General features: G+C 47.3%; 1 protein-coding gene across 5 annotated transcripts in view; it reads left to right on the forward strand.

The window, feature by feature from the left end:
* zranb3 (zinc finger, RAN-binding domain containing 3) overlaps positions 1-15,014 on the forward strand; it is a 230,706-nt gene that overhangs the window by 165,454 nt on the left and 50,238 nt on the right. For all 5 annotated transcript variants that reach the window (XR_009651757.1, XM_060911706.1, XM_060911702.1 and 2 more), the window contains 2 exons: positions 2,777-3,176; positions 10,463-10,663. Coding sequence is in view for 4 of the 5 variants with exons in the window: in XM_060911706.1 (XP_060767689.1) it covers positions 2,777-3,176; positions 10,463-10,663 (601 nt within the window). In the remaining variant the exon portion in view is untranslated. The remainder of the gene's footprint in view (positions 1-2,776; positions 3,177-10,462; positions 10,664-15,014) is intronic.

The raw sequence follows: 15,014 nt of genomic DNA on the forward strand, positions 1-15,014 counted from the left end.
TTGTATGATTTAAAAAAAAAAAACAACTTGCGAATATATTTATCTCAATGCATGACCTACTCAGTCTAAACCTGCCGAGCTTCGCTGGAGAAGCTCTCAAAACTCGTAGTGTTTTGCTTCCATTCAGGCCTCATTTCGAAGTCTGACCAATAAGACCGCAACGTTTTTGGCAGTAAATTTGATTTTCTCAATTTTGCTGCTATATATGTAAAACACATGCGCCGGGCACGCCCCGGGAAACCGCTGACCATCAACAAAAATGTTCACAGAAATGCATAAAATTACTTGACAAAACAACAAAATTTTAGTTAGCACGGGTTCGTATAAAATTTATAGGTTGTGTTTGGGGATTTATGGCCGTGTTTTTTGATAATTGGCCGTGTAAAGCACGGCTCACTAGCGAAGCCTATGATCTGGTCAATCATAACTCTTAGAGAATTATTGGAACAATGCAAATTCTGAAACAAAGCATGGATGATGTGTTCACTTTGTGTATGTAGTGTCGAATGTAGACATGCAGTGTTCCCTATTCCACGCAAGTTTGTTCTAACAGTGTAACTTGGCAGGATTGGCAAGTTACTTGGCAGGTTCTCCTGGAATGTTAAGACATATTTAAATAATATTGGCTGGCGTTGAGTAGTATATCGGACGTATTCCATTCAGCTAGCATGATACTGAACGAGTCAAAGACGAGTAGCTGAATGGAATATATCTGATAGACTATGAAAAAAAGCCAGCCAATATTATTATTATCACCCCGATTCCAAAAAAGTTGGGACAAAGTACAAATTGTAAATAAAAACGGAATGCAATAATTTACAAATCTCAAAAGCTGATATTGTATTCACAATAGAACATGGACAACATGTCAAATGTCAAAAGTGAGACATTTTGAAATTTCATGCCAAATATTGGCTCATTTGAAATTTCATGACAGCAACACATCTCAAAAAAGTTGGGACAGGGGCAATAAGAGGCTGGAAAAGTTAAAGGTACAAAAAAAGAACAGCTGGAGGACCAAATTGCAACTCATTAGGTCAATTGGCAATAGGTCATTAACATGACTGGGTATAAAAAGAGCATCTTGGAGTGGCAGCGGCTCTCAGAAGTAAAGATGGGAAGAGGATCACCAATCCCCCTAATTCTGCACCGACAAATAGTGGAGCAATATCAGAAAGGAGTTCGACAGTGTAAAATTGCAAAGAGTTTGAACATATCATCATCTACAGTGCATAATATCATCAAAAGATTCAGAGAATCTGGAAGAATCTCTGTGCGTAAGGGTCAAGGCCGGAAAACCATACCGGGTGCCCGTGATCTTCGGGCCCTTAGACAGCACTGCGTCACATACAGGCATGCTTCTGGATTGGAAATCACAAAATGGGCTCAGGAATATTTCCAGAGAACATTATCTGTGAACACAATTCACTGTGCCATCCGCCGTTGCCAGCTAAAACTCTATAGTTCAAAGAAGCTGCCGTATCTAAACATGATCCAGAAGCGCAGACGTCTTCTCTGGGCCAAGGCTCATTTAAAATGGACTGTGGCAAAGTGGAAAACTGTTCTGTGGTCAGACGAATCAAAATGTGAAGTTCTTTATGGAAATCAGGGATGCCGTGTCATTCGGACTAAAGAGGAGAAGGACGACCCAAGTTGTTATCAGCGCTCAGTTCAGAAGCCTGCATCTCTGATGGTATGGGGTTGCATTAGTGTGTGTGGCATGGGCAGCTTACACATCTGGAAAGACACCATCAATGCTGAAAGGTATATCCAGGTTCTAGAGCAACATATGCTCCCATCCAGACGACGTCTCTTTCAGGGAAGACCTTGCATTTTCCAACATGACAATGCCAAACCACATACTGCATCAATTACAGCATCATGGCTGCGTAGAAGAAGGGTCCGGGTACTGAACTGGCCAGCCTGCAGTCCAGATCTTTCACCCATAGAAAACATTTGACGCATCATAAAACGGAAGATACGACAAAAAAGACCTAAGACAGTTGAGCAACTAGAATCCTACATTAGACAAGAATGGGTTAACATTCCTATCCCTAAACTTGAGCAACTTGTCTCCTCAGTCCCCAGACGTTTACAGACTGTTGTAAAGAGAAAAGGGGATGTCTCACAGTGGTAAACATGGCCTTGTCCCAACTTTTTTGAGATGTGTTGTTGTCATGAAATTTAAAATCACCTAATTTTTCTCTTTAAATGATACATTTTCTCAGTTTAAACATTTGATATGTCATCTATGTTCTATTCTGAATAAAATATGGAATTTTGAAACTTCCACATCATTGCATTCCGTTTTTATTTACAATTTGTACTTTGTCCCAACTTTTTTGGAATCGGGGTTGTATTATTATTATTATAAATTTCTTTTGGTTGTTCAACATGTCTTTCTCTTTCAAAATTCTCTCAGTCTTCCGTATTTCACGACGCAAACCTGGCGGCCATGTTTTGTTTACAAATCGTCACAGTCGCTCACTAGCGCAGAAGTTTTCCGTGTCCTACGTGTGGTGCCGTGTTGTCTTGACAACCGTGCAATATCATAACATATATTGAACGCTCATTCTCCATTGGGCAGAGCGATACGCAAACAATATTGCATGCTGTCAAACAAACGAACGAAACCCGCTAGAAGGGAATAGAATGCACGTTTTTATTCCATCCAAAAAGTGTCCTGTATGTATAATAATTTTGTTAATTCAACTGTGTTTATTTTAAACACCTCGAATCCTTTTTGTTCTACTTTGTCAATCCTTCCTCGCTTCAGTTTGAGCGAGACAAACAGCACGACATCCGCAGCTTTTTCTCCCCCGTCTCGGACAAAAAGAGGAAAAGAACAGACGATGCCTCCATCACCAGCTCTCCTCATCCACCTTCACAAGACCAGCAGGGAACCAATCAAAGCCCCTGTGGCCACAGCCCTGATTTAGCCAATCAGGAGGAGGATTTCTGTCCCCAGGTGAAACATTTGAAACAGACGACTACTCCATTGTCTCGCTGTGGGGGGAAGAGAAGTCCCGCGATGCCTCTCGGTGCGCCACGCAGGCTCTCGACAGGAATGCAAACCCCCCACCATTGTCAGAAGTGGAGCTGCCCACTCTGTACGTTTTCCAACAGCGGCCTCCTGCTGCGGTGCGAAATGTGCGAGACACCACGAGCTCGGAGAGGTATATATTTATATGTATGTCTGTGAGACATAGACACACGCAAAGTCACAGATGACAGTTCATAAAATGTTAAGCTTATTAGCTTACAGCATGTCTTTGTTTCACTTGTCTGCATTCTCATAAATCTCTTTTGAAAAATGTTTCATTATGCAAGTCGTATCCACAAACTTGCAAAGAGTGTATGATGGAATTTAGAAACCGATTAGCCATATATTTAGTAAAGGCTTTTATTAAAATACTTATGAAAATAAATGTTTCAGAAGTTTGGCGAAGGAGTTTTTTTTTTTGCTTTGTGAATTTGGTTTGAAATGACCAGTGATTCAATATCAAATACTCATTTAAAAAAAAAAAAAAAAAGAAATGCCTTTTATTAATTGGCTTTCTCTCAATTTGCCATTTCCCGCCCACTATCCCACTCTGTCCTATTATCCGACAGCTAGCATCCAGGAAGTACTACTCATGCTACATCACACTCCGAGGAAAGCGCTATCTACCGCCTTCCGCATACCATGAGCTCACACACACACCAACAACTATCTAGTGTTGCTCTGACACCTGAAGAGCGTAACGCCATCCATCCATCCATCCATCAACCACATTTGCTGTCTCGAGGTCCTGATCACGGATGTCTGCGGCGTCCGTGTCTGAAATCCGCTCATGATTGAGCGAGCACTCTCGTCTGATGTTCTTCCTTCAGCTAAATAACTTAGATCGGTGCATGTGATTTGACACGATCCCGAACACGCCTTTCTGTCCCTGGTTGGTTCAGTCCGCCGAGACGCTTTACAGGGTACGCATCCGAATGCAGTCGACTTGTTTTTGTTATGTCAAAAGGTTAATTAAATATCTTTCAAGAGGACATAACGCAAGGCATTGTGCCCCCTCCTCATGCCCCTCCCCACAAGCTCTTTCAATAGAAGAAGTGGAGCGAAATCCACACAGCGGACCACCAACCTCTAAGCAGGACAAGACAAAACGATGTCTCCGCTTGCCTGTGAAACATATCGCCTGTCATGTCGCTCCGCTTCTTGCACTTGTATTCAGGTGTTCTAGTTTAGGCAGGACATGTGTATCTATTTTGGGATTTAAGAGGGGAGGGGCAGTATTTATTTTGAATTTCAGTCCAGCGAATATGTCAGAATTACTGACGATATTTTTAAAGGCTTATTTTAATTACGCTGGCCTATATGCAGTTTAAAAAAAAAAAAAAACCTGAAGAATGGATGTTTTGATAACTGAGGCTTTTGCTTATATTAGATAACTTTTTTTCCCCCTGTGCGTTTATAGTGATTTTCAATTGTAAATACAGATCCTTAAGCACAAAAACCGTTTTGACACCGAGAGGCGAAATTTGAGAAATGTTCATTGCTCAGAAAGCAAGTTCTGCTGATCTGTGGATCAGCTGCGGTTGTTTAAAATACACTATATTGCCAAAAGTATTTGCTCACCCATCCAAATTATCGGAATCAGGCGTTCCAATCACTTCCATGGCCACAGGTGTATAAAATCAAGCACCTAGGCATGCAGACTGTTTTTACAGTTTGGAGCTGGCCCCTTCCTCTTCCAACATGACTGATTCATAAAGACATGGATGACAGAGTCTGGTGTGGATGAACTTGACTGGCCTGCACAGAGTCCTGACCTCAACCCGATAGAACACCTTTGGGCTGAATTAGAGCAGAGACTGAGAGCCAGGCCTTCTCGTCCAACATCAGTGTGTGACCTCACAAATGCGCTTCTGGAAGAATGGTCAAAAATTCCCATAAACACACTCCTAAACCTTGTGGACAGCCTTCCCAGAAGAGTTGAAGCTGTTCTAGCTGCAAAGGGTGGACCGATGCCATATTGAACCCTATGGATTAGGAATGGGATGTCACTTTAGTTCATATGTGAGTCAAGGCAGGTGAGCAAATACTTTTGGCAATATAGTGTAGATTCGGTCTTCCTGCATCACACAAGTTGGGTGGATGTGTGTGCGCCATGTTATCCTCTGATATACGCTTGTAAACACTTTGTGCTTTTCTTTCTTCGATCTGCTCATCTTGTTACACACATGTGCGCGTATCCCTGTAGTATGTATAAAGACCCCCAGTGCACTGTTTAATACTGAGGAATAATTATATCCTCAGGGTCTCAAACACTTGGGCCGCAGACTGAACTGCAGGCTGCTTGCTGTCCTACATAGTTTCGGTACACCATGGCGAATTCTCTTTAAATGTGTATTGACTCAGCACTCATAGCTGTGCGATTACTGAGAGATGCTGCTGCATTTCAGTCTAATTGATAGTCTGAAGGTTTCGTGCGCGGCTGGTGAATGAATGGTACCGGAATAATGCTAAGAACCGGATTCTGTCTTCGCGACAGCAGATTCACGTATGCGGGTCTGATTTTCGTCGGACTCTTTTGGCTGAGCACAGCGACGAAGCTGCCTGAAATGTCACCTGAACTTTCAGGAGATCCGTGTGAGGCTGACCTTTGACTGAGTGAAAAGGTGTGAAGAGAGGTGAAAGAGGCACAGAGGGACGCCGAGGCAAATAACGAGAGCAGAAAGCGTCACAGTGTGAAGAGAGTATCGATTATGTATATTGAGCTACTACCCATGTATCCACTTAGATAAGGCACAGGTGGTGTCATGCAAATCGTGTGTGTGTGTGTATATCTGTAGATAGAGAGCATGAGCGAGAAGGAGGATATGAGGATTCTCCTCCATTTAGACATGGCTGTGGAACAACATTCCTTTTAAGCAGTCAATGCCTTCTGATGCCATCAGTGTGAGTCTCCAGTGAAACATAGTTTATATGTATAGCTACCTCACATTTAGCTGGGCTTGGAACATTTATGATCGACTACATCCTTCTCTTTGCCTCTGTTTCCTTGAGAGCAGGATAGAATGATGGGTGTAGAGATGGAGACAAAGGACAGGTAGAGAGAAAGAGTGGGAGACAGAGGCACTGACAAACAGGGTAAGAGACAGCTGGGGGGTTCAAAGAAAGGCAGAGCGAGACAGAGGAGGCAGGGGCCAACAGCGAGGGATGGGGCAGAGAGAACGGGGGCAGAGATGCAGAGAGGGTGGGGGGGCAAAGGCAGAGAGAATGGAGGCAGAGATGCAGAAAGGGTAGGGGGGACAGAGATGCAGAAAGGGTAAGGGGGACAGATTTAGAGAGGGTTGGGGGGACAGAGGCAGAAAGGGTGGGGGTCAAAGAGGGTGGGGGGGACAGGCACAGAGAGGGTAGGAGGGCAGAGTTAGAGAGGGTGGGGGGGACAGAGGCACAGAGAGGGTGGGGGGGACAGAGTTAGAGAGGGTGGGGGGGACAGGCACAGAGAGGGTAGGAGGGCAGAGTTAGAGAGGGTGGGGGGGACAGGCACAGAGAGGGTGGGGGGGCAGAGTTAGAGAGGGTGGGGGACAGAGGCACAGAGAGGGTGGGGGGACAGCGGCACAGAGAGGGTGGGGGGGACAGAGAGAGGGTAGAAGGGCAGAGTTAGAGAGGGTGGGAGGACAGAGAGGGTGGGAGGACAGAGGCACAGAGAGGGTGGGGGGGACAGAGAGAGGGTGGGGGGGACAGAGAGAGGGTAGGAGGGCAGAGTTAGAGAGGGTGGGAGGACAGAGGCACAGAAATGGTGGGTTAACAGAGTTAGAGAGGGTGGGGGGGACAGAGGCACAAAGAGGGTGGGGGGGACAGAGGCACAGAGAGGGTGGGAGGGCAGAGTTAGAGAGGGTGGGGGGGACAGGCACAGAGAGAGTAGGAGGGCAGAGTTCGAGAGGGTGGGGGGGACAGAGGCACAGAGAGGGTGGGGGGACAGAGGCACAGAGAGGGTGGGGGGACAGGCACAGAGAGGGTAGGAGGGCAGAGTTAGAGAGGGTGGGGGGGACAGGCACAGAGAGGGTGGGGGGGCAGAGTTAGAGACGGTGGGGGGACAGAGGCACAGAGAGGGTGGGGGGACAGCGGCACAGAGAGGGTGGGGGGGACAGAGAGAGGGTAGAAGGGCAGAGTTAGAGAGGGTGGGAGGACAGAGAGGGTGGGAGGACAGAGGCACAGAGAGGGTGGGGGGGACAGAGAGAGGGTGGGGGGGACAGAGAGAGGGTAGGAGGGCAGAGTTAGAGAGGGTGGGAGGACAGAGGCACAGAAATGGTGGGTTAACAGAGTTAGAGAGGGTGGGGGGGACAGAGGCACAGAGAGGGTGGGGGGGACAGAGGCACAGAGAGGGTGGGGGGGACAGAGGCACAGAGAGGGTGGGAGGGCAGAGTTAGAGAGGGTGGGGGGGACAGGCACAGAGAGAGTAGGAGGGCAGAGTTCGAGAGGGTGGGGGGGACAGAGGCACAGAGAGGGTGGGGGGACAGAGGCACAGAGAGGGTGGGGGGACAGAGTTAGAGAGGGTGGGGGGGACAGAGAGAGGGTAGAAGGGCAGAGTTAGAGAGGGTGGGAGGACAGAGAGGATGGGGGGGACAGAGTTAGAGAGGGTGGGGGGGACAGAGAGAGGGTAGGAGGGCAGAGTTAGAGAGGGTGGGAGGACAGAGGGACAGAGAGAGGGTGGGGGGGACAGAGAGAGGGTAGGAGGGCAGAGTTAGAGAGGGTGGGAGGACAGAGGCACAGAAATGGTGGGTTAACAGAGTTAGAGAGGGTGGGGGGGACAGAGGCACAGAGAGGGTGGGGGGGACAGAGGCACAGAGAGGGTGGGAGGGCAGAGTTAGAGAGGGTGGGGGGGACAGGCACAGAGAGAGTAGGAGGGCAGAGTTCGAGAGGGTGGGGGGGACAGAGGCACAGAGAGGGTGGGGGGACAGAGTCACAGAGAGGGTGGGGGGACAGAGTCACAGAGAGGGTGGGGGGACAGAGTTAGAGAGGGTGGGGGGGACAGAGAGAGGGTAGAAGGGCAGAGTTAGAGAGGGTGGGAGGACAGAGAGGGTGGGAGGACAGAGGCACAGAGAGGGTGGGGGGGACAGAGAGAGGGTGGGGGGGACAGAGAGAGGGTAGGAGGGCAGAGTTAGAGAGGGTGGGAGGACAGAGGCACAGAAATGGTGGGTTAACAGAGTTAGAGAGGGTGGGGGGGACAGAGGCACAGAGAGGGTGGGGGGGACAGAGGCACAGAGAGGGTGGGGGGGACAGAGGCACAGAGAGGGTGGGAGGGCAGAGTTAGAGAGGGTGGGGGGGACAGGCACAGAGAGAGTAGGAGGGCAGAGTTCGAGAGGGTGGGGGGGACAGAGGCACAGAGAGGGTGGGGGGACAGAGGCACAGAGAGGGTGGGGGGACAGAGTTAGAGAGGGTGGGGGGGACAGAGAGAGGGTAGAAGGGCAGAGTTAGAGAGGGTGGGAGGACAGAGAGGATGGGGGGGACAGAGTTAGAGAGGGTGGGGGGGACAGAGAGAGGGTAGGAGGGCAGAGTTAGAGAGGGTGGGAGGACAGAGGGACAGAGAGAGGGTGGGGGGGACAGAGAGAGGGTAGGAGGGCAGAGTTAGAGAGGGTGGGAGGACAGAGGCACAGAAATGGTGGGTTAACAGAGTTAGAGAGGGTGGGGGGGACAGAGGCACAGAGAGGGTGGGGGGGACAGAGGCACAGAGAGGGTGGGAGGGCAGAGTTAGAGAGGGTGGGGGGGACAGGCACAGAGAGAGTAGGAGGGCAGAGTTCGAGAGGGTGGGGGGGACAGAGGCACAGAGAGGGTGGGGGGACAGAGTCACAGAGAGGGTGGGGGGACAGAGTCACAGAGAGGGTGGGGGGACAGAGTTAGAGAGGGTGGGGGGGACAGAGAGAGGGTAGAAGGGCAGAGTTAGAGAGGGTGGGAGGACAGAGAGGATGGGGGGGACAGAGTTAGAGAGGATGGGGGGGACAGAGTTAGAGAGGGTGGGGGGGACAGAGAGAGGGTAGGAGGGCAGAGTTAGAGAGGGTGGGAGGACAGAGGCACAGAAATGGTGGGTTAACAGAGTTGGAGAGGGTGGGGGGGACAGAGTTAGAGAGGGTGGGAGGGCAGAGTTAGAGAGGGTGGGGGGGACAGGCACAGAGAGGGTAGGAGGGCAGAGTTAGAGAGGGTGGGGGGACAGAGGCACAGAGAGGGTGGGGGGACAGAGGCACAGAGAGGGTGGGGGGGACAGAGAGAGGGTAGAAGGGCAGAGTTAGAGAGGGTGGGGGGACAGAGAGAGGGTAGAAGGGCAGAGTTAGAGAGGGTGGGAGGACAGAGGCACAGAAATGGTGGGTTAACAGAGTTGGAGAGGGTGGGGGGGACAGAGAGAGGGTAGAAGGGCAGAGTTAGAGAGGGTGGGAGGACAGAGAGGGTGGGAGGACAGAGGCACAGAGAGGGTGGGGGGGACAGAGAGAGGGTGGGAGGGCAGAGAGGGTGGGAGGACAGAGGCACAGAAATGGTGGGTTAACAGAGTTAGAGAGGGTGGGGGGGACAGGGGCACAGAGAGGGTGGGGGGGACAGAGTTAGAGAGGGTGGGAGGGCAGAGTTGGAGAGGGTGGGTTAACAGAGTTGGAGAGGGTGGGGGGACAGAGGCACAGAGAGGGTGGGAGGACAGTTAGAGAGGGTGGGGGGGGACAGTGTCAGAGAGGGTGGGAGGGCAGAGTTAGAGAGGATGGGGCAGAGATGTCTAGAGGGTATATGTTGTATGCAGAGATGTAGAGTGAGGGACAGAGAGAGTGGAAGACTGAGGCAGAGAGGGAGACAGTGTGAGAGAGTGATGGAGAGAAATCAGTAGGGAGAGGCAGGGTGTGTGAGAGAGAGAGGCAGGGTGTGTGAGAGAGAGGCAGGGTGGACAGAAAGGCACATAAGAGACCCTGTGAAAGAGAGAGAGAGACAGGGAGAAAATGAGACGGGCAGAAAGGAAATAAACATAGACGCAGTGACAGACAGAGTGAGAGGAGTGAAGCCGGGATAAAATGATGTTTTGTCCCCAGTTCTGCTCTGGAGCCACATGCAGAGGATGGGTGAAAGTTTTGTGAAAGGAAATGAAAGAGTAACGCTGCTCTCAATGAGCTAGTCGTCTTTCTCTCAGCGTGTCCCGCTCTGCCGTATGGACGAGACACACTGTGCATTAGACAGACTTGAAGCCCATCCGTCACACACACAGCATCTGTTCAACGCCGAGGCTCGATGTACTAACAACTCCAACATTAATTATGGCCCAGATTTTATTCATGGCTGCTGCCAGAAGAGTGTCGATGGTCTGTGGTGTATCAGTCTGAATCTCATGAGCGTCCCCAAAACACTGGGGATTTTGACTATGAGACGATGTCCAAAGCTGCTTATTATCCTTTTTTTTTTTTTTATATTCCTTTCTATACCTTTTTCCTCCTGCAGCTCGCAGCCCTCCTGCGTCTCCCTCCCCTTCTGCCTCTCTTTCTGTCTCCAGCCCCTGCATCACTCTTTCAGACTCAGAAGAAGACAACAGCACCCCCAGAGCACCACAGACTCCTCTCAGCACACCGAGCCAAACGATAAAGAAAGAGGACAAAAAGACATCAGAACCACGCAGAGATCCTCCACACACTCCTTCCAGCAGTAAGTTTAGTTCATACCGACACAAAATTGATCTCCGATCAGCTTCATGTGTGGAGGCTGGTCTGAGATCAGTGCTGCATCCTGTCAGCTCAGTAACCAGACTCCGCCTACGCCAAGCTGACCACAACGATCAGAATCTCACTGTGCATATTTCAATGCACCAAGTTTAATTAATCCCCAGATAAATAAACTTTTCAACACAATGAGCTTTTCAGAGCACGCTGGATTGCAAACAAATTCACAGCATCGCACGTTTAAAAACCGTTCATTGTTTTCTTTGAAGACGTTGGGAGTGGGAACGTTAAAACGTTCTCTGAGCGGGTTTTTTTTTTTTTATTATTTTAATAAACCCGTTCTTTAGTAATGTAATCCGATGTGGACATCACGACGAGAAGTGAGAAGACGCAAGTTATGAGAAAAGGGTTCTCTGGTTTCCTCCCACCTTCCAAATCCATACCGCTAGATCGGTCGGATTCTCTAAATTGCCCCGAGGTGTGTGCATGATGCCCTGTGATCGCTGTTGTCTCTCCAGGGTGTATTGCCCAGTGTTCCCAGGATAAACTCTGGATCCACCAAGATTAAAAAAAAAAAAAGGTAGATGAATGAAGTAAATCTGAAAAGTGGAAAAGTGCGAGGTGAACTGGGAAGTATTAATGTATATGATGACTACTCCCTTTTGTATCTTGCTGCATTCTTGATGTTGATAAGTAAATGAGGTTTTGAAAAACAGCACACGCACTGCAGCAGCCAGCTGCATGTTGTTGGTTCCTAAAAATAACCAGCTGTTTTCATTCTGAAACCCACCATTGTCACACTTTGACAGCGCTGTGGTGTTGTTCCCTCCCGAGGCGCGCATGTCCTCTGCAGTGAGCTGCAGCTAATGGCTGGGCAATGGCGCGGTGAGATTGGCTGCACTGAGATATGTCTGCTTTTTTAAACTTTTTTTTTTTTTTTCCCTCCCCACTTGTCAAGAATGGCAGTAGATATGGTGAGGACAACATCAGGGCTTAGTAGTAGTTTACTGCAGTAAGTGTTCTCTATATGTCAATATTTATTACTAGTAAGTATCGCAAGTACAGTTTAACACTAATTTCAGCAATTACATCAAACCGGCATCATTAAAGCTAGACGCCCTTTCGATTTCATAAAATCAGTGAAATTTAGTTCCGTCTGAAATTTGGTCATTGTGATGCATGTTTATTTCTGCGGTATCTAAAAAAAAACAGGCCATTCTGTGGCTGGGAGGTTATTTAATTTGAAGGGATTAAAGCAAATAACGTGCATGAAATCGCTCACTTTGCGCAGTCAAGCAGACCGAGGAAGTCCGTGTGCGCATGCGCAGGTTTACCTGCTTCTTTTTTGGGGGTTTACGGCGGCTGGCGTCCAGCGTTGCATTCCTGCTATCTACAGGTTTACCTTCGACAGTTCCATCATTCTGTCGCTAAACGAACAGCTGATCACACCGAGGTGCTCGCCGACCGCCGATATTTATTAGTTTGGTCCTGCGTTTCCTTTCCTTCGTATAGAACATAACGTCTTTTCCTCTCACTTTCCGTTACTGTCGTCAGTCTTTCACGTTTCTTTCTCTCCTGTTTCAAATTTGTATCCCACAATGCCTTGTGCGAACGGGGAAAGCCCACCACGTGATGCATGACGTAGGATCTTGAATTGGGTCATGGTGAAGCAGGGGAAAAAATGGCGGAGAATTTAGGGCCATGTGGTTCTAAATACATTAATTGTTCTACAACCCCGATTCCAAAAAAGTTGGGACAAAGTACAAATTGTAAATAAAAACGGAATGCAATAATTTACAAATCTCAAAAACTGATATTGTATTCACAATAGAACATAGACAACATATCAAATGTCGAAAGTGAGACATTTTGAAATTTCATGCCAAATATTGGCTCATTTGAAATTTCATGACAGCAACACATCTCAAAAAAGTTGGGACAGGGGCAATAAGAGGCTGGAAAAGTTAAAGGTACAAAAAAGGAACAGCTGGAGGACCAAATTGCAACTCATTAGGTCAATTGGCAATAGGTCATTAACATGACTGGGTATTAAAAGAGCATCTTGGAGTGGCAGCGGCTCTCAGAAGTAAAGATGGGAAGAGGATCACCAATCCCCCTAATTCTGCGCCGACAAATAGTGGAGCAATATCAGAAAGGAGTTCGACAGTGTAAAATTGCAAAGAGTTTGAACATATCATCATCTACAGTGCATAATATCATCAAAAGATTCAGAGAATCTGGAAGAATCTCTGTGCGTAAGGGTCAAGGCCGGAAAACCATACTGGGTGCCCGTGATCTTCGGGCCCTTAGACGACACTGCGTCACATACAGGCATGCTTCTGTATTGGAAATCACAAAATGGGCTCAGGAATATTTCCAGAGAACATTATCTGTGAACACAATTCACCGTGCCATCCGCCGTTGCCAGCTAAAACTCTATAGTTCAAAGAAGAAGCCGTATCTAAACATGATCCAGAAGCGCAGACGTCTTCTCTGGGCCAAGGCTCATTTAAAATGGACTGTGGCAAAGTGAAAAACTGTTCTGTGGTCAGACGAATCAAAATTTGAAGTTCTTTATGGAAATCAGGGACGCCGTGTCATTCGGACTAAAGAGGAGAAGGACGACCCAAGTTGTTATCAGCGCTCAGTTCAGAAGCCTGCATCTCTGATGGTATGGGGTTGCATTAGTGCGTGTGGCATGGGCAGCTTACACATCTGGAAAGACACCATCAATGCTGAAAGGTATATCCAGGTTCTAGAGCAACATATGCTCCCATCCAGACGACGTCTCTTTCAGGGAAGACCTTGCATTTTCCAACATGACAATGCCAAACCACATACTGCATCAATTACAGCATCATGGCTGCGTAGAAGAAGGGTCCGGGTACTGAACTGGCCAGTCTGCAGTCCAGATCTTTCACCCATAGAAAACATTTGGCGCATCATAAAACGGAAGATACGACAAAAAAGACCTAAGACAGTTGAGCAACTAGAATCCTACATTAGACAAGAATGGGTTAACATTCCTATCCCTAAACTTGAGCAACTTGTCTCCTCAGTCCCCAGACGTTTACAGACTGTTGTAAAGAGAAAAGGGGATGTCTCACAGTGGTAAACATGGCCTTGTCCCAACTTTTTTGAGATGTGTTGTTGTCATGAAATTTAAAATCACCTAATTTTTCTCTTTAAATGATACATTTTCTCAGTTTAAACATTTGATATGTCATCTATGTTCTATTCTGAATAAAATATGGAATTTTGAAACTTCCACATCATTGCATTCCGTTTTTATTTACAATTTGTACTTTGTCCCAACTTTTTTGGAATCGGGGTTGTATTTAAAAAACTAATAAAATTGCAAGTCTGTGATTCGAATTCGGTCCACGAAACAAAAATGATTGGGTGGCGGGGAAAATTCTTTTTATGATCTACACTTGAAAAATCTGAAAGGCAGCCTAGCTTTAATGGATCCAGCCATATGTTCATAAGTAAAGGTTTTTTTTTTAATTATTATTTTAACCTCCTGGTATTAACAACGCTGCCCAAACACAATCCCCTTTTGAAAGCAGAACAGCAAGACCAGTTGTTGTTCTAGTTTTCAAAATGGCTCCCACAGGCAGCTAGCTCTCTGGTCTTAATGTTGGTTAATCCTTTTTAACATCACACGCAAAACCCAGGGCTCAAACCAAGAATGGACAATCGGAGCTTTTACAGTGCTGAGCGTAAATGAGTACACCCCCTTTGAAAAGTAACATTTTAAACAATATCTCAATGAGCACAAACAATTTCCAAAATGTTGACAAAGTTTAATATAACATCTGTTTAACTTATAACGTGAAAGTAAGGTTAATAATATAACTTAGATTACACATTTTTCAGTTTTACTCAAATTAGGGTGGTGCAAAAATGAGTACACCCCACAACAAAAACTACTACATCTAGTACTTTGTACGGCCTCCATGATTTTTAATGACAGCACCAAGTCTTCTAGGCATGGAATGAACAAGTTGGTGACATTTTGCAACATCAATCTTTTTCCATTCTTCAACAATGACCTCTTTTAGTGACTGGATGCTGGATGGAGAGTGATGCTCAACTTATCTCTTCAGAATTCCCCAAAGAAAATAATTTGTTTACACCACAAACATGAAGGCTACAAGAAGATCAGCAAAGCTTTACTTATCAGTCAGAATACTGTAGCAAAAGTGGTAAAAAAAAATTAAGAAAGATGGAACTGCAACCATCTCACAGAGACGTCCAGGTCGTCCACGGAAGTTAACACCTCGACAGGAGCGCCTTCTGATGAGAAGGGCTGAAGAAAAGCAGCATGCAAGGTC

This window comes from Neoarius graeffei, chromosome 27, assembly GCF_027579695.1.
Source record: "Neoarius graeffei isolate fNeoGra1 chromosome 27, fNeoGra1.pri, whole genome shotgun sequence".
In the NCBI taxonomy this organism is placed as follows: Eukaryota; Metazoa; Chordata; class Actinopteri; order Siluriformes; family Ariidae; genus Neoarius; species Neoarius graeffei.